Source organism: Cheilinus undulatus, linkage group 24 (assembly GCF_018320785.1).
Source record: "Cheilinus undulatus linkage group 24, ASM1832078v1, whole genome shotgun sequence".
NCBI classification, from domain to species: domain Eukaryota; kingdom Metazoa; phylum Chordata; class Actinopteri; order Labriformes; family Labridae; genus Cheilinus; species Cheilinus undulatus.
In genome coordinates this window covers 17,735,994-17,757,192 of record NC_054888.1, presented here as the reverse complement: position 1 = coordinate 17,757,192, position 21,199 = coordinate 17,735,994, and the positions used below count along the sequence as shown (strand labels likewise).

The 21,199-nt window shown below is 36.5% G+C and overlaps 3 protein-coding genes across 14 annotated transcripts in view; all 3 read right to left on the bottom strand.

Moving 5' to 3' along the window:
* Positions 1–2,573, bottom strand: part of LOC121506194 — a 177,463-nt gene extending 174,890 nt beyond the window's left edge. The window contains exon 1 of the mRNA XM_041781876.1: positions 2,356–2,573. Within this exon, the coding sequence (XP_041637810.1) occupies positions 2,356–2,419 (64 nt within the window). The 5' untranslated portion in view covers positions 2,420–2,573. The remainder of the gene's footprint in view (positions 1–2,355) is intronic.
* A 592-nt stretch (positions 2,574–3,165) lies between these two features.
* On the bottom strand, positions 3,166–16,258 carry LOC121506177. Of its 7 annotated transcripts, none has more exons than XR_005991618.1 (18): positions 16,032–16,258; positions 15,243–15,392; positions 14,095–14,220; positions 13,838–13,998; positions 13,631–13,721; positions 12,932–13,081; positions 11,734–11,859; positions 11,476–11,636; positions 11,251–11,341; positions 11,004–11,093; positions 10,731–10,754; positions 10,540–10,584; positions 9,317–9,355; positions 9,157–9,195; positions 8,933–8,986; positions 8,018–8,095; positions 7,880–7,932; positions 3,166–7,477 (listed from the first exon to the last, which is right to left on the bottom strand). XR_005991618.1 is itself a non-coding variant. In XM_041781830.1 (17 exons), the coding sequence occupies exons 1-16, from the start codon at positions 16,129–16,131 to the stop codon at positions 7,925–7,927; spliced, it is 1,479 nt and encodes a 492-aa protein (XP_041637764.1). In that variant the 5' UTR covers positions 16,132–16,258; the 3' UTR covers positions 3,166–7,477; positions 7,880–7,924. The 7 variants fall into 7 exon arrangements, 4 of the variants coding, with proteins under 4 accessions (XP_041637764.1, XP_041637766.1, XP_041637767.1 ...); XR_005991620.1 differs by having other exon boundaries at positions 9,317–9,352; XR_005991619.1 differs by having other exon boundaries at positions 10,540–10,581.
* Positions 16,259–18,162: 1,904 nt separating this feature from the next.
* Positions 18,163–21,199, bottom strand: part of abi2b (abl-interactor 2b) — a 33,887-nt gene continuing 30,850 nt past the window's right edge. For all 6 annotated transcript variants that reach the window (XM_041781853.1, XM_041781856.1, XM_041781855.1 and 3 more), the window contains one exon: positions 18,163–20,567. In XM_041781853.1, the coding sequence (XP_041637787.1) occupies positions 20,392–20,567 (176 nt within the window). In that variant the 3' untranslated portion in view covers positions 18,163–20,391. The remainder of the gene's footprint in view (positions 20,568–21,199) is intronic.

Here is a 21,199-nt window from a genome sequence, read left to right as displayed (position 1 = left end):
GTAGTTAATATACCCAACTATTGGGCTGACTATTCAACCCATTAGTCCGGGTTAAATGAATAACACATTTTCCTGGTTAAATTAACACCAGGAAAGTGCCAGTCACTTTTTACCCCAAGGTTGGGTTAAAACCAACCCAAATTGGATTGGTTTAAACCCAGGACTTTTTAGTGTGTTGTATTAGTGTAGACTATGTTCAAGAAGATGCATTTTTAAAGTTTTATTCATGCTGTCTCTTGATGCTTTTAGTGTGGCAGCAGTTGTCTGGGATATAGGATCTGGCTACACCGATAACATTTCTCTGCACCAGGATGTGTCCTCAATATGTTCATGAAATACCAAGACTATTTGAGGATTCTAGTATGGTTTTGCTACTCTGAGCAGTGATGTAGAAAGTTGTTTATGAGGGCTTCGTATGATGATGATATTATACATGTTCTAGAAAAAGGAATGTCTGTTGACCTCTCAACCTTCCCACCTTGCAAGAGGGTCCTCTTACAGCACATGAGAGGAGTCAACTTCCAGGTATGTGTCTGGAAGAGGGCTCATGAGCAGTACCCAGAGATCCCATCCCCTCTCATACATGGGTTTCATATGAACACAGAGACAGGCAAGCTAGAGCCACTATGTTTTGAGGGTGATGTCAGCCCCAAAGCCCTTGTCGATGTCTTGGTAGAAGAGGAAACAGATGAGGATGACTTAGCTGATGAAATCCATACAAACATGGATGATGATGAGGAAGAGGAGGAAGATGATGATTAAAAGCCAGTAACATAGTTTTATCAGCTAATGTATCTCAACATGTATAATATCCTTATCATACAAAGCCCTCCTAAACAACTTTCTACATCACTGCTCAGAGTAGCAAAACCATAGTAGAATCCTCAAATAGTCTTGGTATTTCATGAACATATTGAGGACACATCCTGGTGTAGAGAAATGTTATCGGTGTAGCCAGATCACATATCCCAGACAACTGCTGCCACACAAAAAGCATCAAGAGACAGCATGAATAAAACTTGAAAAATGCATCTTCTGGGACATAGTCTACACTAATACAATACACTGATATGACCAGTGGTCAAAGTACAGTAGCAAAAATATCTAAGAACCATAGAAATGTGTTCTATTTCGTTTGAGCTGTAACTTATTTTCGTCATTTTGCTATGCAGAATGTTTATCTATAGTTAAGAAATGTTGACTAGAGTCATTTATTCCTTTTCAGGACTGAGTTCTTGAATAAATCTCATATGATGACCTGGTTTTGTATGATGTTGTTTAATGTTGCACCTTGATACCCTGGTCCATCTGGGGGTGTAACATTATTCTCTTTTCATGTAATTCACACTTCAGATATTATATCAAGATGTAACTGAAGTCTCACCTCTTGTTTAAGATTGGGGTTAGATGCCAGAAAATATGCTTGAGCCCATTTGAAATGGTAATACTGGAATTTTCAGTTTTTTTCCTGATTTGGGGTACAGTGGAGAACTTTGGTCATAGCAGCTGTAATCCTATAGATGGAAAGGTCACCTTGGACCTTTTTTTTTTGTCTTTTGGGGTATGTTGAAGGTGATATTTGAGAACTGAAAGGCATGACACCCCCGGATCTTTTTCTGGTAGTTGCCCCTATGTGTCAGGATACATCCTGCAAAATTTGAGTGTTTTCTGACCACTTGCGCAGTTGCAGTACCTTAATATGTACAATTACATTATTTCGCCAGGAGCCTTTCCCAAAAGGGTTTTTTTGGCCCCTGAGACCAAACGTCACCGAGTTGGGGGTGGTCGGTATCAACTCGTGATGGCCCAAGGTATAAGATAACAGGAAATCATAGTGAAAAAAACTTAGCAAAAAAACATCCCGAGGAGTGGACCTGGCTCCCGACCTATTAATCTTATATCAAAACTCCAATCTGTGGCGTGACCGCAGTTATTGTATGCTTAAAGTCAGAGGGAATAAGCCTGACATACCCGTAACATTATCTTGTTGATTAAGGTTTTTTTTAAATTTCTTTCACTCCCAGAGGAGAACGTGCAGGACCGACTTGAGAAAGTCAGGTACTCTAACACGGAAGAAGTAAAAAAAAACACAAAACGTGGATTAACTTTAACATAAAGTTTTAAAGTATATACACTAAGATGGCGCAGATAAAGAGTTTAACGTTGATTTAGTAAACGTGATCCATAAAACACCGGCAATGGCGTATTTCCTGTTTGATGCAGCAGAAATTAATGCTTGTCGCACTTTACGTATTTGTGTCAAACGTATAAAACGCTACACACCTCATATGAATAACACAACTCCTTTCAAATAATCACAAAACACATCTAATTGGTATTTATTTCAATACTTACAAAGGCTGGGAGAAAATCTCAGGAATAGGAAAAACAATCCCAACTCTTGAACCGGGTGCAGCATATTCCTTAAAGTTAAACAATAACGACTTGAGTACACTTAATATTGAACGCTTTGATAAATATCAGTCAGCAGAAGCTACATAAACTACTCAGATACGAATTTTGGGGGAGTGTGCCTACACAGAAACTAAGACGTTATCTAAATGTTAGGTGGTGGAGTCGATATGCAATGAAATGTATGACGGCCAAACGTTGCCCCGCCTCCTAAGTGGGGTTAGGCCAATAATACTTCCGATCACCCCATAACACGAGAATGCAAGGTGTAATATCTCAAACAACTGGAAACAATCTCAAACTAATGACTTACAATCTCAAAACGAAAACTTAAAACATCAGAATGAGATATACTATCATATTATCGTAATTTTGTCTGGTGTCCTTGGAACAAATAAGCTTAATAAACTAAACTAATCATACTGCCTTATCTAAAAAAAAAAAAAAAAAAACACTCAAAATACACGAGTTAGGTAGTTTCTTTTAAAATAACCCTGTGAACTTTTAAAGTGAATAAGAAACTCTTTCAAAGTAGCATCCTAATATGACTTGTTTTCTGTAATATGATACACCAAAATATAAATTCATGTTCCTGTATTCTCTAAAAATGTGGGAAAAGTACACGACTATTGTACACAAGTAAAAGTACATTTATTTATTTATTATTTTTTAATTTACTTAGATACAAGTTAAAGTAAATATATTCTTTCTTATCTGGCAGTAACAAGAAATAGATCTCCAGCCAGGTTCTTCAGGTAAAGCCACCTCTATAAAGTAAAATACACAGCAAAACTATCATTTTTAATTACACTAACATAGAGTTATTTATTTTCACAGTAACGTGTCAATACTGGTCCACACTACATATAGTTAAACCACATTTTGTGATCAATTTTCTAAAATATGACAGTGATGCAGTTACTCTTGATAATCCGTGATTAGGTGGGTCTCCTCAGGTAAGAACAAAACAGTCAGTCTCATAGAAAGCCAATTCATACTGAAAGAATATGCACTTTTCCCCTTATGAGCACTTTTACTCAAGTAAAAATAAAGCCACTTTGGTTAAAATTTACTAGAAGTAAAAGTACTGCTTTCAAAATGTACTCAAAAAAGTACAAGTGGCCAAAAAACTGCTCAATTACAGTAATTAGAGTAAAGGTAGTTAGTTACTTTCCGCCCCTCATTACACAGTATGTCAATATAAGTGCCTGGTCTCTAATGATCGGCAAATGGTTTCAATATTAAGAATTAGTCTTAATAAACATGTAATACCTCAAATAAATACCTAGCATCTTCAAATTATTAATAAGCATCTTGAAGTAATGACTTTAATTTATGACTGAAATCACAATGTATTGACTTGATATGGACTAACCAGCTAAATACATTATATAAACAAATGACTTGTCTATTAGTATTGGCTTGATACCTTTAAAATAGTTGAACAACTCTAAATGTATCATAAGAATGGCTTGGTGTCTCAAAATGACCATATTAAAATGATTGTGCCATATTATTAATAATCTCTCTTACTTCTCTCAAAATAACTCTACACAGAGACTTTTTGTTGATAATCTCTAAAATGCAGCCTACCATCTCATAATGACAGCTTATCTCTGTAGATAACAGGAACAGAAATCTTCCTTATTCATATCAGTCCTTTGGGGAATGTCTTAATCTAACTTTACAGTATAGAGAAAAATCTAAAGGACATTATCAGAGTCAAGTATGTGTTTATTTACTTCAAACTAAATTTTGTACCAAGGACTCTGTCAGAGGCAGACTAAGCTTTTACATCTCAGCAAAATAAAGTCCTCAATTATGGAAGTTTTAACATTTCAAAACAAAACAGCAATGAAATAACAGCAAAATATAAGACACATTTTCTCCTTTGATTTCTTGTTCAATACATTTTCTCCATAAGGATCCACACACAGTTTTCACACATACAGTAAACAGGGTCTTTAATCGTACATAAAAAACATCCAGCTGTCAGACATAATGACTGGACTCAGTTATTTCCAACATTCACTAGAGTGAACATACTGTATGGCAGAGGATTCACAGTACATCAGTGTCACTTCTGTGCTGTTATAATCTCAGTGACTACCTGAACCTACACACTCACTCTCTGTGCTTCTGGATTCAGTCTTCTGTCCATGTTCGGAAATGATTCATAGATTTACATGAACTAATGAGATGTTTTATACATTTAGGTCACAACTCTCCTGAGTCCCAAATCCATGGCAGACTATTTTGGAGTCACTTCTATGTGGGTGAATTGTGTGTCTCACAATACTGCAGAAAAACAAGTGTATGGAGTACCAGAGTAATCATTTCTGTGTATCATTGTGTTGCACATCCATATATGACATTTTCATAACATTCATATTATTTCATATTCAGTATTTTATAGGTGATGCAGGAGCTGAAAAAGCCCCAGAAAGATTTGAAAGCAAACATCAATGAATTCTTCAGTTTATCAGGTTGCTGATTTTTCAACTTGGACATCTAGCATTTCCAGTGTTGGTTTAAAATGGCTATGTGTGTTTTACAGCTTAATTTTTAGAGCTTCATGCTGTTCAGATGAGTATTTAGCAAATACTGTGTAGAAAGAGTGTGCAGTTTGGATTTGGGATACAGGAAGCTTGAATGAGTATAACATTTTACAAACAAGCAAAAATCCTTCAAACTTAACGCAAGCAAAGAAAACTGTCTCATATATGTAACCCACTCCATGATGGCGATCCTGGAGTCTCCCTAAACACCCTGGGACTCTGCGTTGTGTTTGATGTTATGGTTGGGAGGTGTCATGCAGAGAGACGAAACACCGGAAACAGGAGTTCTGTTTGCAGCTGGGACCAGGAGCTTTATTTCACATACACTGGGAATAGAACGGCTCCACATCCGGTTCTGGCACCTTGACAGTAAACATTAAAGAAAAAATGGCGCTCGCACGGCAGGATAGCGCAATCTAAGGTGCCCTGTGAGGGACAAAAAACTTCTACAGCTATCCTCCTCAGGGAATACAAAGCGCAACAGCGACACCCTGTGGCGAGTTTAGGTCACTACCTTACATATACAAAAACAGCATTGCAATTGAAAATAAAAGCAAGTTAAAAGGCATGTCTCAGCACTTTATACAGGTATACTAGCTGCACTGATATAAAGGAGTCAGACAGAGTTTCAGATGAATAAAAAAGTGTCTCATACACCAGATTTTACAGTAATTAGCATCTGACAACCATTCAAGTTTGATGACATCCCAAGATTTCAGAGTTCTTTTGCACCATTCAAGTGTTGGAACAGTCACTCTAACATGTATAAAATAAAAAGTTCATATGTCCTGATTTTTAAAAAAAAAAAAAGCCACAAATGTTTGTGTTTGGTCACGACTGGAAGAATGTAAGGAAATGTAAACATACAAAAATAGTCTCTTTACTTGTTTTTGGCTATGTTTTTTCTGGATTTATAACACCGTAACGGCTAATCACTATTATTAGAAATCTTAGGAGATTTCTCCCTGAACTTAAAGTTTTGGCATCAAAAATGGCAGCACAGTTTTGATTCTATAAAAATATATAATCTAAATTCTGAAGGAATATAAGCCAGTTGCATAGAATTTAAATGGGACTTTAAGTGGAGCAAAAGAGACCTCCACTCTTTGTTCTACAGATTAAAATTTAAAAAAATATAATAACTTCGGAGTGTTTTGTTCAGCTCAAGTTTGCATATACATTACAAAAAGGCCCTTTCTAAAATGCTAGCTTTTGATCTTTAAAAAGAAGTTGGTCTATGTAAAAGCCATAAAAAGTTTGATGTTCTAGCCTAGTAAAAATGTCACAAAACATTAACTGTGTAAAAATAGAGACTCTTAAAATCTTCTAAAATTCCTTGACATCAATCCCTTAACTGTTTCTTCACATTTTCCTCCAACATACAGCAATTATGATGCTACACTGGTCTGAAGCTGCTGTTAACAGAAATGTTAACTACTATCACTCAGTGGTCCTGAACCATGCAGTGATTTTGAAATGCATGATCAGCAGGGAGCAGCTAATTGTATTCATTCTTTCATTACAAGCTGACGTGGTTGTTAGGTAGTGTTACGCCCAGCCTAGGGGATACTAGACGTAACATAAAGGTTGAACCTCTCCTTCCTCACTTCCAAGACGAATTTACACAAAAGGGTCAGGAAATGAGTTTGCAGTCCACAAAATAAAATGTAATGATTTCTTTTTCTTTTTACTTTCAACAACTTACCTCAGGGAGATGTAGCAAAAAAAAGATTACAAAAACACTCTTAGAAATCAAAAACACTTACCTAGTCTTAACAAAGGAAATTTATACAAACCTAAACTGGCTCCCTAACCAAAAAACAGGAGAAAACGGTTACCCCAAAAAGCTACACTCCCCTACCTACCGGGACTGCGATAAATTTGAACTTTTAGTTTTAACAAATAACAAAATCACAGTTGATCAACACAATGAACGCTGTGTAACAGAGGTTGGCTGTCAGGAAGGAGGGTCAGCGTCTCCGCTCCCGCTGTCTTCTTTTGAATGAGTGACTATCAGCCTCCGCCAATAGCAGCCGATGACGCCACATCACTCCTCCAATAATCGGCTGGTGCGCGCCTTCACCGTCATCCAATCGGGACGCGCCACACCTGCAGCAAAGCTTAAGGTGGAGGAGCAGAGAGCGAGAGACAGGAGGAAGAAAACACGCTCCTCTACACAATATGCAACAACAAAACAATACCATACATATGACTCACAGTCATAACAGGTAGTGAATGTCAGAAATAAATACTGCTTTTCTTCAAGTTTTCTCACTAAGTTCATGTAACACTTCGTCCCTTAGAGAGGGTAACATCTTCAAACGGAGCAGACAGTAACAGAAGTCTCTAGCACCCTGTTTTTTTTTTTTTTTTTTAGGTTTTATCAAACAAGAAAAAAGTGTACACCCACGATATGTCAACATCTCCTCCATCATTGGCTTCCTGTTCATCAGCTGATGGCTCACAGTTGGTTTCTGGTTTCTTGTCTGGCATCAGTGCAGATTTCTCTGTTAAATTACAAAGTAAAGGATGTTTAAAAAAAAAAGCAGAACAAAGGTGTCCAAAATGATTTTTATTTAAAGGCAGTTCAAACCACGATAAAAACCTGACAAAGTGATAAAGTTTCTTAGTTTCACACATCTTCCTTTTGTACTTTCTGAGCTGATTATTCCTAAAGTTTGTTTTTGGGCTTTTTATACCATTATTTAGAGAGGAGGACAGTGGATAGAGTTGGAAACAGGGATTAGAAAGTCATGATTATTTTCAAACTAATTCTTGGGGCTTTTACTTGTGTTTTGGGCAGAAAATGAATCAACTGCAACACACCAAAGACAAAACATTATTCTCTTGGTCATTAGAAACTGTGAGAGAAATAACAGAGAATGACAAGTATGTTAAATATTACTTACTAGGTCCAGAGGTCTGCAGGTCAGGAACCACTACAGATGTGAGCTCTATAAAACTGATGAAACATAAAAGTACATTGATTTTTAAGATAAAATAGTGACCCTGTTTTATTATTTTAGACAACATACGGTTGAACTCACCAGTTTCCTGGTCAGTGTCAGAGGCTGCAGCTTCTGCCAGGCTCTGGTTGGAAGTTTCTGGAGTCACTGACTCAGTCTCTATTAAATAAACGACACAATAACAAGTAAGAATTTTAAAACACCTTTAACACCTGAAGCCACGATGTCTGTCCCACCCCAGCCTGGATGACAAAAGCTAAATGTCTTTTACTGGATGTTAGAACTAGCTTCAAGCTTAAAAAGCTTGAAATGTCAGTTACCTGATAATCATTTTAATCAAGTGTAAAACTGTGTTTTTCATAGCAGTGTCTTATGTGCAACAGAGTCACTGAATTTGCAAATGATCCCACTAGTAAACTGAGGTGTTATGGTTTCAAATGTGACCATGTTTACTGATGACTTTCAACTGAATGAGATGTTTAAAACAGAAAGAGTTCTCTTGAATGCATCTTTGGGTAGATTTTCATTAGATTCATGTCTGATGAGCACATTTTGACCTGATATAAATAAATAAACAAAGATTATTTCATAAGGATAGCTACACAGACACCAAGGCTTTTGTTTGTTCTCAGATCAACGCTTATGTACAGTCAAAGGCCTCTTTCTGTCCAGCAGTCTTCACGTTTCTCTCTGTGAGCACCTTGAGATGACTCAGGTGTTACTTTATGTTACCTTTAGGCCTCTGAGATACACCTCCAATGTAAGTATCAATAAATAGCCGAGTGCTCAAACTTAAAGTAGTAAATAACTTTAAATTAATGCAGAGAAGAGCATTTCCTTCTTAGATTAAGAGGAGCTGACACATTTGAGTAGAAGTGCCTCAAATGACGTACTGAACTTGGGTAAACATATTAAGATGTTTCCTAGAACAGGAAAGTTTTCCATGTTTTTTCCAAACTGTTTAAGTTAAACTCTCATTGTTAGGATTTTACTGACCAGCTCCGCTGTGGCAATTTTATATCACTGAGACCTGGTTGGTTCCCTGGGTTCCTGAGGTAAATGAGGAAAATGATTGAAAATAAATAAATAAATAGCAATGATAAAGAAAATAGATGAGTAACTAAAACACACTTGGTTGATTTTCTACTATCAGCCAGTCTTGTGTAACTATTTTTAACACCTCTTTGTTTTTATGTTTTGTTTAATAACATTTTACTCACCAGCTCCATTGCTGAGATGTTGGTTGTCTTTGGGTTGTCCTGAAACAAATGGTAGAAAAATTACATTTTAAGATAACTGGTGAATGATTTTGTTCTAAATCAAACAAGTTTTATCATAGTTTAAACATGTTTCAGAATAGGTTAAATAGCATTTCATTACCTTCACAATCAGGAGGTTGATTTAGTGGCCCCCTCTCTTCTTCAGTCCCCACCAAATAAAACAAATAAATTATTACAAAACAATAAATAAATCCTGTTGTTTATAACTATTGTAGTTGAACACCATCACCTAAAACAGCTAACTGGAGAACACACAATGATAACTAGAATCGTAAATCATAAATCTAAATTTCCAACATTTTGTATTGAGGGTATGGTTTTTATAGCTAATAAGAAACTTAGCAAAGACCTTTAAGATTTAGAAGCCCTGCAATAATTTCAGTGGGCTTTTTTGGTGCTACAGATCTCTTGAGTCTTGGATGCAGCTGTAGGACTGACAGCTTTGATTTGTTTTTAGTCTTAATTGAAGTAACAGCAGAAAAAACTACTATCTCACACATGTAGGATGTTGCAAAAGGAAAGAGTGTGGCCAAGGCTCTCTATGGCATCATTGAATCTAAAGTGACTTCAATAAACTGCTCCTATTCTGCAGTGCTGCAGTCATCAGCTTGTGTTGCTTTGCCCTGCCTTGCTGGGGACCACTGATCTAAGTATAAGGGGTGCGTGATAGGAGGATCTCAGATGGTGGAGAAATACACTGCCTGGCCAAAAAAACAAGTCGTCACCAAAAAAAGGTCACACACTAATATTTCGTTGGACCGCCTTTAGCTTTGATTACAGCCCGCATTCACTGTGGCACTGTTTTGATAAGCTTCTGCAATGTCACAAGATTTATTTCCATCCAGTGTTGCATTAATTTTAATACTGTCGATGGGAGAGTCTGACCACTGCGCAAAGCCTTCTCCAGCACATCCCAAAGATTCTTGGGATTTTATTGGACAATCTGTTTTTTTTTTTTTTTATAATTCTAGCTCTTCGTTCCTCCTTCCCTTCTGCTTTCTGATGCAACAGTGATCCAGGCTGCAAACTAAACTGAAACTTAAGATTTAGTCCTTCATGTTAAAATTACATGGGGAATAATTTTTTTTTCTTGTCATAAAATTGAAAAAAAAATTGTGATAAATGAAGATCATGATCTTGCCATAAAAAAACATATCTTTTTTTTTACATATCACCTTTCCCTATGTATACTGTATTGCTTGTGCTGAATAATTAAAGTGGTCTACAGATTTGGCATTCAATACTTGAAGATAGCAAATACAGACACGTTTGCATGTTAAAAAATATACAGTAATATGTTAAAGAGAACATTTAGTTTCTTACCCTCTTCTCCTTCTTCATCTCTTTCTGTGAGTTCTATAATTTCTGCTAAATAAAAAAAAACATTTGGTACAACTGAGTTGTTGTCTGTTTATGGATACTGTATTTGTTTTGCTAAATACTTTAAGAAGACTGCTGATTTGGCTTGAAAATAGTTTGTTTTGCAATGTTTAAGACAGTATTTAGTTACTTACGTTTTTTTGATTTTCGCCTTTTTTCTGTATAGAAGAGAAAGAAAAGAATGTAGTAAATCTGTGGATTTACAACATGCTTACACCATAGTGACAGTGGAAAGAGCATAAGGTACTCTGTCATCAGACTTAAACCACAGAACTGATCTGTAGGTAATTTTGACTTTTTTGTTTAAAATCAAATATTATCACTTAAAAATTTGTTAGAGCAGAACTACTGAAAGAACTCATTACTACTGAATATTTTAATCCACACAATAAATTCTGGCTTCTTACCCCTGATGAAAAATACAGCAACCACAATGACTACCAAAACAATCGCTCCTACAACTAATCCAATGATGAGTGCCAGTCGGTTCCGTTCCTCTATAAAACGAATGGATAAAACAAAAAGGTAAATGTATTTGGATGATGTTGGCTAATGCTTTTGTTTGATATTGTAGTATTTTGTAAATGCAATGTTGTGTACAAAGATTAAAAATCTGTGCTTATAATGAGGACCTTTGTCAGTGGAACTACTCATGTTTAATGATGATGGGGTTTGTGACGCTTTCACTGGTTTCATTGATGACTGGGTTCATCATCAAACATCTGAAACTGTACTCCTTTGTATCCTAAGCATTCAGAGAAAGAAATTTGTGAAAACAGATTAAGACAAAAGCTCACTTGCACTGATGAGGACACACTATGATAAGGGAAGTTAATTATCAGGAATTTAAAGTGTTCAAATGTTGTTAGTTTTTCATACCTCTGTTATAGTCAACACCTTGTCTGAGGGTCCATCCACGTCATCTAAAAGCCACTTATAAGTGATTGGTTCAGTGTCTGCAGTGTTACCTTCACAGGTCAGGCTACAGCGGGTCATCTCAGTGTTGCAGAATTTGACGACAGAAGGTTTAGCCACACGAGCTGACAGAAGAAAGGAGCTGCTTTATTGGACTCAAGGTGAGAAGAAATTTTAAAAATCATCTTATGGACAAACTTTATCTAGAAATTCTCCACTCACAGATAACAGAGAGTTCAATCTTGTTGTAGACTTTGCTGTTAATCTCTGGTGTGTAGATGCCGTTGTCTGTTAGTTTCAGTTCTTTGATGGTCAGTGCTCCAGTTTCAGTGTTCACCTCACAGCGACCTGATGTAACAGTAAAATAGGACACCAGTCAGGAGGGAAAATTAAAACAGAAAAAAATATATATATTGTGGTGAATCTCTGTTTTTATTTTATGTTAAATTTTTGATATTTCAGCATAATTCTTTTTGTATCTCTAAAGATTTCTACTCAATCAGTCAAATAACTCAGAAAACGCCATTTAAAACCTTTAAAATTTTGAATATTTTGTGAGCTGTTTAAGAGTTATAAGTCTTAACACTGATCAAAAATACAATCATACTGTTCCTTCACTTTAAGTATTTCATATAAAGGATGTAAATAATTAAAACAACATGGATACAAAGTGATTTATGGTAGCTTTTTTAATCACACAAAAAGCACCACTGAAATTCTGAGGCCACTAAACTACTATTTTAAAATCAATTCATCATGAATCTACACCTGCTTCCCTGTCCTCAGTGTCCCGTGGCTTTAATTCAGTGTTTAGGGATCATCTGACAAACTGTCTGCAGCCCTTAGATCCAAAAAGAACAATCTTGCTTCCATCAGTCCACAAAATGTTGATAATTTATCTTTAAGCTAGTCACTGTGCTCTGGAAAGTTGTAAACTCTTCAGCACGTCATTTTTTCAACAATGGGACTTTGCTGGAGCTTCTTGCTGATAGCTTGGCTTCACATAGGCGTCTTCTAGTTGTTCCAGCACTCACAGGAATCTTTAGACCATCTTTGACCATCCTGGAGCTGATCACTGACTGAGTCTGATGTACTGATACTGGTATCAGAATCTTAACAACTCTACTGAAAACATGTGAGAGGAGCACCCAAATGTACATCCTAAAATTAACTGAAATCAAAACCTTTAACTCTTTTTCTTACCCACAAAAACACTCAGATCCATGCTAAAAGCAAATTAAAGGCCATGATAAAGTCACTGGTCATTTACTTCAGCACAAATCAGTGGCTGATTTATTCTAATACCTTCAAGTTTGTTTCTCTGCTAACAGATCAAAAAAATATGATTTTAATCAAGGTGCTTCTTGTGTTTTTCTAAGTGTGAATAAACATATTCAAGGACATTAGTGAGTGAATTTACCTTCAAACTGGTTAAGGCACTCAAACTTGTCTCCATACCACCCAGCTGCAATATTTCCATTGTGTTTCCACTCTATGCCTTTGATAATATCAGTCATGGGGGGTGGTCTGAGGATCATATCTTCATCTTTAGCTCCGTAAACTAGAACGGCTGTAAAAAAAAAAAAAAAGAAAAAGAAAAAAAAAAAAGACACCAAATGTCATTAAATTCTTAAGTCCACTGCTGAGTTGCATTTTATTGTCTTTTCTGTGTTATTAAAATCACATTTTCTGTCCTAGACTATTTTAGGCTGTCAGTTAGAAAAAACTCTAAAAGCAGGAAGAAAAATCTGGAAATGATGTCATAAACTATATTATATACTAGACAAGGGCAAAACTGGTATTATATTTAGTTCTGGAGTTTCAAGTAGGCCTACATTTGTACTCCAGTATTTTTCTTCAACAACATGAACAGATAAATTAACATACAAAACAAATAACTGTTTTAACATTGACTTGTCAGTTGACTTTGAGTGCTTAGAAAGGTGCCTATAAATAAAATGTATTATTATTATTAATATTATTATTATGACATTTATTATTATAACATATTAAAATGGTGTAAGTTAATGTTTCTATCTAATAATGTTGTATAAGTACAATGTTATGTTTAAAAAGGTATTATAACAGAGTTTTTAAGGCGGATGATTGTTACTGGTACCATGAATGATGAAGGGGTTTCTGAAGTGTTCACTGGTTTCATTGCTGACCGGGTTCATCAACATGCATCTGAAACTGGTCTCCAACCTGTCCTAAAAATTAAGGGGGGAAATATCATGAATACAGGTATGTATGTTAAAGAAAGGCTGTTAATAGATTTGAAGTGTTTAACATATTAGCTCAGGCTGAGGGAAACGTTTTTGCATACCTTTAATATGGTCAAAACCTTGCCTGGAGGTCCCTCATGATCATCTAAAAACCACTTATAGGTGGTTGGTTCAGCGTCTGCAGTGTTGCCTTCACAGGTCAGGCTACAATTGGTCATCTTCATGTTGCAGGATTTAATGACAGAGGGTTTAGCTACACGAGCTGACAGAAAGACAGCAGAAAATAAGTAGAAAGTGGACTTTAGGTAAAAGAAACAAAAAAATGGAGGTTAAATTTCATTTAAAATTCTCCACTTACAGATAACAGAGAGTTCAGTCTTGTTGAAGACTTTGTAGTTAATCTCTGGTGTGTAGATGCCGCTGTCGTTCAGTTTTAGTCCTTTTATTGTCAGTGCTCCAGTATCAATGTTCACCTCACAACGACCTAAAATCATGAAAAGACACGGTGACGAGACGCTAGACAGGAGAGAAAATTTAAAACAGGGTGAAATTGGGAAAAAACACTGTAGCGGGTCCCCGTTTTTATTATATTATTCTTATTTTATTCTATGTTTCAACTGCATTACTCATCAGTAGACAACTACTACAACTATAGACCTTGCACAAATATACATCTTTAAAGAAGGGTTCCATTAATGGTCTTTGGAGAATTAAAACATCTCTATCACTCTCAAGAAAATAAAATTTAGTGCCTCATAATCCTTGGGTTTATTTTTTTGTTCAGTCCTGATCAGGGGTTAAATGCTCTTTAAAGGTATTTTCATTCTTATTATTTTATATTTGAGAGCTTTGAAAGAATTTGCAGTCTAAAAATCATTAAAAATAAACTCAAGGAATTCATTTACTTCAAGTTTTCATAAAATGACTGTAATAACAGAACTGAAGTGGATATCAATGGATTCCAGTCATGGTTACGCTGTATACTGTTCCTGTGGAGTGACAGTGTAGCGGAGAGCAAAGAGGAAAAGCTGCGTGGTTTCTGTGGTAATGTGATGTAGAAATTATTATACTCTGAGGTTTTCGTATCCGTACATATGGTTAAGCCTTTGTAAAATCTTTCTCTCCACACCGCTTGGAGGAAAGCGCCGCCCTCTGAATCCTCCTCTCATAAATATTTGACTACAAACCTAATACAAAGATGTCCAAGGTACTAGGGAAGCACTAGTGCTGTAGTGGATCTTGGTAGCTCAGTGGATTACAATGCTGACTGTTTTACAGAAGATTGGGGTTCAAATTTTTACTCCATTTTGAAACACACAAAAACTGAATATGCCAGCATTTTTGTTAATTTTGCAATTACAAAAGAACAAATCTTGAAAAAAAAAAGTCTTAGTATCTGTCTCTGTTAACACATCGGGCCCTTTGATTTGGATCAATGTGCTTGACTGCTTGCTATGTTTTCCAGTGTAAATAAACATATTTTAGTGCAATTGTTGGTGAATCTACCTTTAAACTGGAGAAAGTACTGAACTTTGTTTCCATACATCTCTGCAGCAATATCACCATTGTGTTTCCACTCTATGCTCTGGATAGAAGACTCCACCAGGGGTAAACTGAGGACAACATCTTCACCTACAGCTTTGTACACTCCTTCAGCTGTAAAGGGAAAAAAAGCAGAAGTTATTATTCAGTCCTTAAATAGACTGTTAAGTTAAATTTTATAGTCTTTTACTATTATACTATTAAAGCACATAGACGGATTACATCGCACTATGTTTTTGATAAGTTACCTACTTTAAAAATCATTATTCTTCACACACACACAAAAACATTTAAATAAATATATAGATAATAATTAAGATTGGAGATTTCAAAAAAGAGCACAGCTCTATGTTTTGTAAAAGAAAATGGCAAAACTAGTAGGCCTAAATTAGGTTCGGTTAGGCCTACAATGAAAAACATTTCCCCATACCTATGCGTTAACTTTTTAACAAACCTGTTAAAACGGAAACATGAAAGTATATCGAAACAGGTTGTCGAAACTAGATACTTCACCTGGAAGTTTCAAATCTACTTCAAAGTAAACTCAGACCGAAGCAGACAAACTTAGCATTTTAGCAGCCAACAGCGTTTATAGAAAAGGACAGGCCTCACTAATGACGCACTTCAGATACATAACGTTATATGTTTACATGCATTAGTGTGCAATTAATTAATTACAGTTGACTCTATACATCTCAAAAAAGTTGTTTTTTAATCTCCAAAACAATATTTTCATCAGTATTTAAAACTTACCTCGGCTGGGTGTGGTTGAAAAACACGACAAGAAGATGAAAAACAATCCCAACATTTTAAGAGGGTGCGACATTTTCTTTTTAAGGAGATGCACCAACATAAACGCTACGGGGACCACTCTTTTCTGGACGTTTTAACTCATAACCAGACAGGTATTTTTATGCATACGAGACGAGAGAATCAATGAACGTCTGACACCGACTAAAACGAAAGTAACGAAATAGAAGGACGTAAACAAAAAATATTTAGGACACCACCCTTCAAGGGGAGGGTAAGATAGCGAGGGAGAGAGAGTTTAGATAAAGTCATAGTTGGAATATGTCCTGGTAGTGAAATAATTAGTGGGACAACAAAAGACAGCATTGCCTTTGCATCTCTTCTTGCACGTAGGGGAATAATACTGGAGTGGAAGTCACCATTTCCCCCCAAAGTATCTCTATGACTTAATGACCTCATGCTTTTCTTAAACTTGGAGAAAATTAAATATATCCTAAGGGGGTCACCTGGAAAATTTAAGATTACTTGGAGCCCAATGATTGACTATCTAGCAGAATTGAAGACATTACAGGATAGATGAAATACTTACCGGTGGTGCACATTCTGTCAATACATATCAATATATTTTGTTAAAGTAGAGGTTGTACTGTATAACTGTCAAATCAACATGTTATTTGATAACACCACAGTCCCATTATGTAAAGAAGGAAGAGTGAGTAATTTATCATTTATTTTGCTGATAAATTTAATTTCTACTGTAGATGTATTCTGGGTTAGGTAGGACCAGATGGCTGTTTTTTTCTTATATTTGTTTTTGTTGTATTCTTTTTTGGGGGGAGGGGGGCTATTGTGAGAAAAAAGAGGAGAAATATCACTGTTGTTCACTCTACTTGTCTGTACTGCACTTGTAAAACGAATAAATAAATCTGTTAGCAAAACCAGAGAGAATAAAAATACATTCTACTCGAACATTATGCATTTCATATTATTGAGACGTATAAAATCACATAAAATCACCCTTTAAAATTGTTTATTTCCTATAATTTATCTTAACATGCAAAATAATAGTAGATACATCTATGTTATTACACAATATGCCTTATTAAAACCTGATATCACTTAATATTGGACAAGAGTCTCAAAATTACATGTACAAAAGCAACCTCAAAAATACCTAGAATTATTTTCACTTGGATGGCTTGGTATCTTAAAACGATGACTTGTATCTAAATAATGGCAGCATATCATTAACAGAACTGTAAGAAGTACAAGACTCTAATAACAGAATGGAAGTAGTTTCTTTGGTTCAAAATTATTTAACTAAAATGACTGCTCCATATGTCGATTCAAGTAAAAGTAAAAAGTTTTTTTTTTTTTTAAGTTTATTGAAAGTACCCAAGGAGGTATTAGAGTGAAATATGATCTTTCCTTAACAACAATAGAATATGAATCTCCAGTCAGGTTGATTATTCTAAAATTTGACTTAAGTAAAAAGCTGCAGCTATTTTGGGATGAAATGTGGGATCATTTATGTGCTACTGACCTTCATATGTTGTCAGAGCCAAACAGCTGGCTAGTTTCATGTTGTTAGCAGAAACCTTGGATCTCCTCATATAAGACTTAAGTGCTCAGATTTTTACTTAGTAATTGATGCTTTTAAAAATGTAGGGCAGTAAAATACCTCCCACAAATACACTCAAGTAAAATTACTGACTTTTAAAAAGTACTCAGAAAGTAAAAGCACATAAAAAGCTACTTAATAACTAATGTGTGAGTAAATGTAATTAATTACTTTCCAGCCCTGATTATGAATAATCTGTCACAGTCCTTGTTAAGTCCCAAATGGCTTATTAAAAAAATACTCTCTGGGGTTTAGATGGCCTAGTGGTTGGTCAGCACTTCATGTACGTGGGAGACCTCGGTTTAGGTCCGGCCTGTGGTTCATTGACCACATCATTTCCCATTCTCTCATCCCTGTCTCTGACTTAGTATTTCCTTTACAAATCCAAATTATAATTTGATAATGTCTTGAGGATACAACTCACCATTCTCAGAATAATCAGTTATATCTTCAATCACACAAACAGGACATTTTATGGTTTCATAACACAAGAAGCAGGCAAGACTACATCAATAAATCTTAATAATTTTATTGTCTTTGTTCTCATGATTTTACAAATATGATACTTCTGCAATTCAACTTTAACTGTGCAACACAATGGCATTATGGACTGTTAAACTTGACATCCCAAGGGACGTCTGTGACTCCTGGGAGCTGTGAATCCTGCAGACTGAGGGCTTCATTTGAGATTTTTTAAAGTGTCATTTTCTGAGTGTTATGAAACAAGCTTGAACTTAGAGTGTTACATTTATCACCGTTCACCTCTGGGGGAGGGGTTCTTGTCCGCAGGATTCACTAGCAGCTTAGACATGGGTTTTTCACCACGGACGTTAACGGCGGCTACAGTCAGAGGGGGGAGGAAGCCGGGTCCCTCCCTCCCCTCCCTCAGGTCAGAGCGCAGCTCCTCGGACGTGGGCTTGAGTTACAGTCTCTTTGGATGAGGCTGGTGGTTCCTGGTCGGAGCTGCAGGGCTGCTTGTCTTTTTAAGGATGGGTGATCTGGCCACATAAGGTTTTTTGGGACACCAGTACAGATAAGAACAATGGCATGCAAGACTCACATACAGACCCACTTGTTATTATTTCTTTTTTTTTTTAATAGAAAATAAAGATTCTGACATAAGTACAAGCACTGAGCCCTCGCAAACACCCAACAGCCAAGCGTATCGGAAACTTTACGGAGGACGAAGGACGCCTAAACCGGCGGCGTTGAGAAGTATCGGGGGCTTGCGACGGTTAAAACCATTTCAACACAACAGCTGGCTTCTTTTCATATTCAATAAGTCCTGTTTTGAGGACATAATACATCTCACATTTATATTATTTCTTCTTCTACACCTTTTTACTACAAATGTATGTGCTTTTGATTAAAAACAACTCTGGGATAAACTTGGAAAAGAAAAGTTTTTGTAGTTCAACGACACTCCACTCCACTCCGGCCGATTTATTGCAAATGAAGTGAGAACCTCTGAACAGCAACACGCACTTCAATATGGCACAAGCGTCTTAGAAATGACCTAAATGCATCGTAGTTGTAATCATCGTGGGTGAATATCAAAAACCAAACCACACCATATCTAAAAATATTAAGACATTAATCATCAGTAGAGCAGAAAAGAATATTTTTCCTCTTCCAAACATGCCGCTCTGCAAGCAAGAACTCCATTCTGGACCCGTTGGTGAAACAGCAAAAATAAAAAAATCGTCTCAAATGCATACGAACACTTCAAATGATCAGCACTCGAGCTAATACACTTCAATATTCTCGAGAGGAGCTGCAGACTTCAAAATCCAAGTTATTGTGCAACTGAGGATCCTGTTTTCCTCTTTTATTCGAGGGCTGGATGACGATTCCTTCACTGGAAAAACGCACACCACTGTCAAAGTGAAGCATGGAGAGGCATTATTTGCTCCTCTGAGCTAATGTGGTGCAAATCTTTAACTCAGTCTGCAAAAAAGATGCAAAACTCCTTTTAAAGCACTGTCATCTTTTCAAATCCCCTTCACATTCCCTTTGTGTGTCACCTTTAAGACATTTGATGTGCTTTTATATCTATGTGAATGTCAGCTTTGGCACGCTCCCTGCCGAGGTACCTAACCAGATATTTCGGAAACTACTGTTTGTTCCCTCCACCGAGGATGATGTTGCATTATACTGTAAATATACAGAGCAGTTAATTCTCTAAAATGTCTCTGGAGTGTTATGGAGAAAATCTACACATTGAAGGCATTCTCCTCCAGCCCTTTCTCAAAGGCTGCAACGCGGAAATCCCGACTCAGCAGCCCAAACTTCCTCCTCACCATTTCTTCCACTACAAAAGTCAAAATAAATATACTTTAAAATAAGGGCAAATTGGTAAAACAGAAGAAAAAAGAAGCAAAAATCAATGTAGTGACCTCTTGATGTAACACAAATACAATAAATCCCTCACCGCCCGGTCTGGTCAGTCAAATAAGAAATCAAAGAAAGAAATATTACAGGGAAGGATATAGCTAGAGTAGTGGTTGTTTTACAATGGCGCCTTATGTCGAGAGAGTGACCGGGCTTCAGTTTGTCAGGTTGCAACTTCGTTAAAATCTTCTTCCCTCGTCTTTTTCTCCCTTCGCCCGGAGGTGATCATGCTCTGTCTGATCAAAGTCTTTGACCGTTATCCCTCTGCTCCCCTCCCTCCCTCACCCTTTATCCCTTCCCCAATCCAAACGGCTCCTCCTGCCCTTCATCTGCTCCGATGTGGGGGATTGTTCAGTCGGCGTAGTGCATGATGGACTCGACGTAGTTGCCGGGGAAGAGGCCCGTGGTCCCATTCATCACGCCCTCGTACCAGCCGTCGTCGTTCTTCTTGATCACGTAGATGATGGCGCCCTCCTGGAACGACAACTCGTCCTCTTTGTCTCGGGTGTAGTCGTAGATCGCCACCACTGAAGAGAAAAAAAGCTTCAGTGAGCTTGTTATTTAGCACTCTCAGACCTTCAGACACAAGGAAAGTGGCTGGCCCTTAGAAGCCTTAATTTTTAGTTGTCTGTGGATTTTATTGTTGAGCCTTTAGCACGTATTTTTAATAATGAACATGTTTTCATCACCCCTTCCCCCTAATTTGCCATTTTACCACTTAAACTACATTTTTTTTTATATTGAACCCTTTCATTCACTTTTCTGCCTGTTTTTGCCACTTTCCTCCTATTGTTTCCTCTGTTGACCCCTTGTTGCCTCTATAAACCACTTTTTATACTAATTTGTGCCCACTTCAACCACATTTTACTATTTGTTATGTCCTTTTTGTCTGTTTAACCAATTTCTGCCTCAGTTAACCCATTTTTGCTGGTTTACAACAACTTTTTATGCAATTTTACAAACTTATCCACCCATTTCAACCACTTTTTAATCCCCTTTTACCATTTTTTCTGCCTGTTTTTACCACTGTAACCCATTTTGCCTGTTTTTTCTTATTTTCTAACACTTTTATCTAATTATTGTCCTTTAAATCCATTTCTGCTACTTTCAAAATCCCATTTCACTACCTTTTCCACCAATTCTAGCCATTTTTAACCCA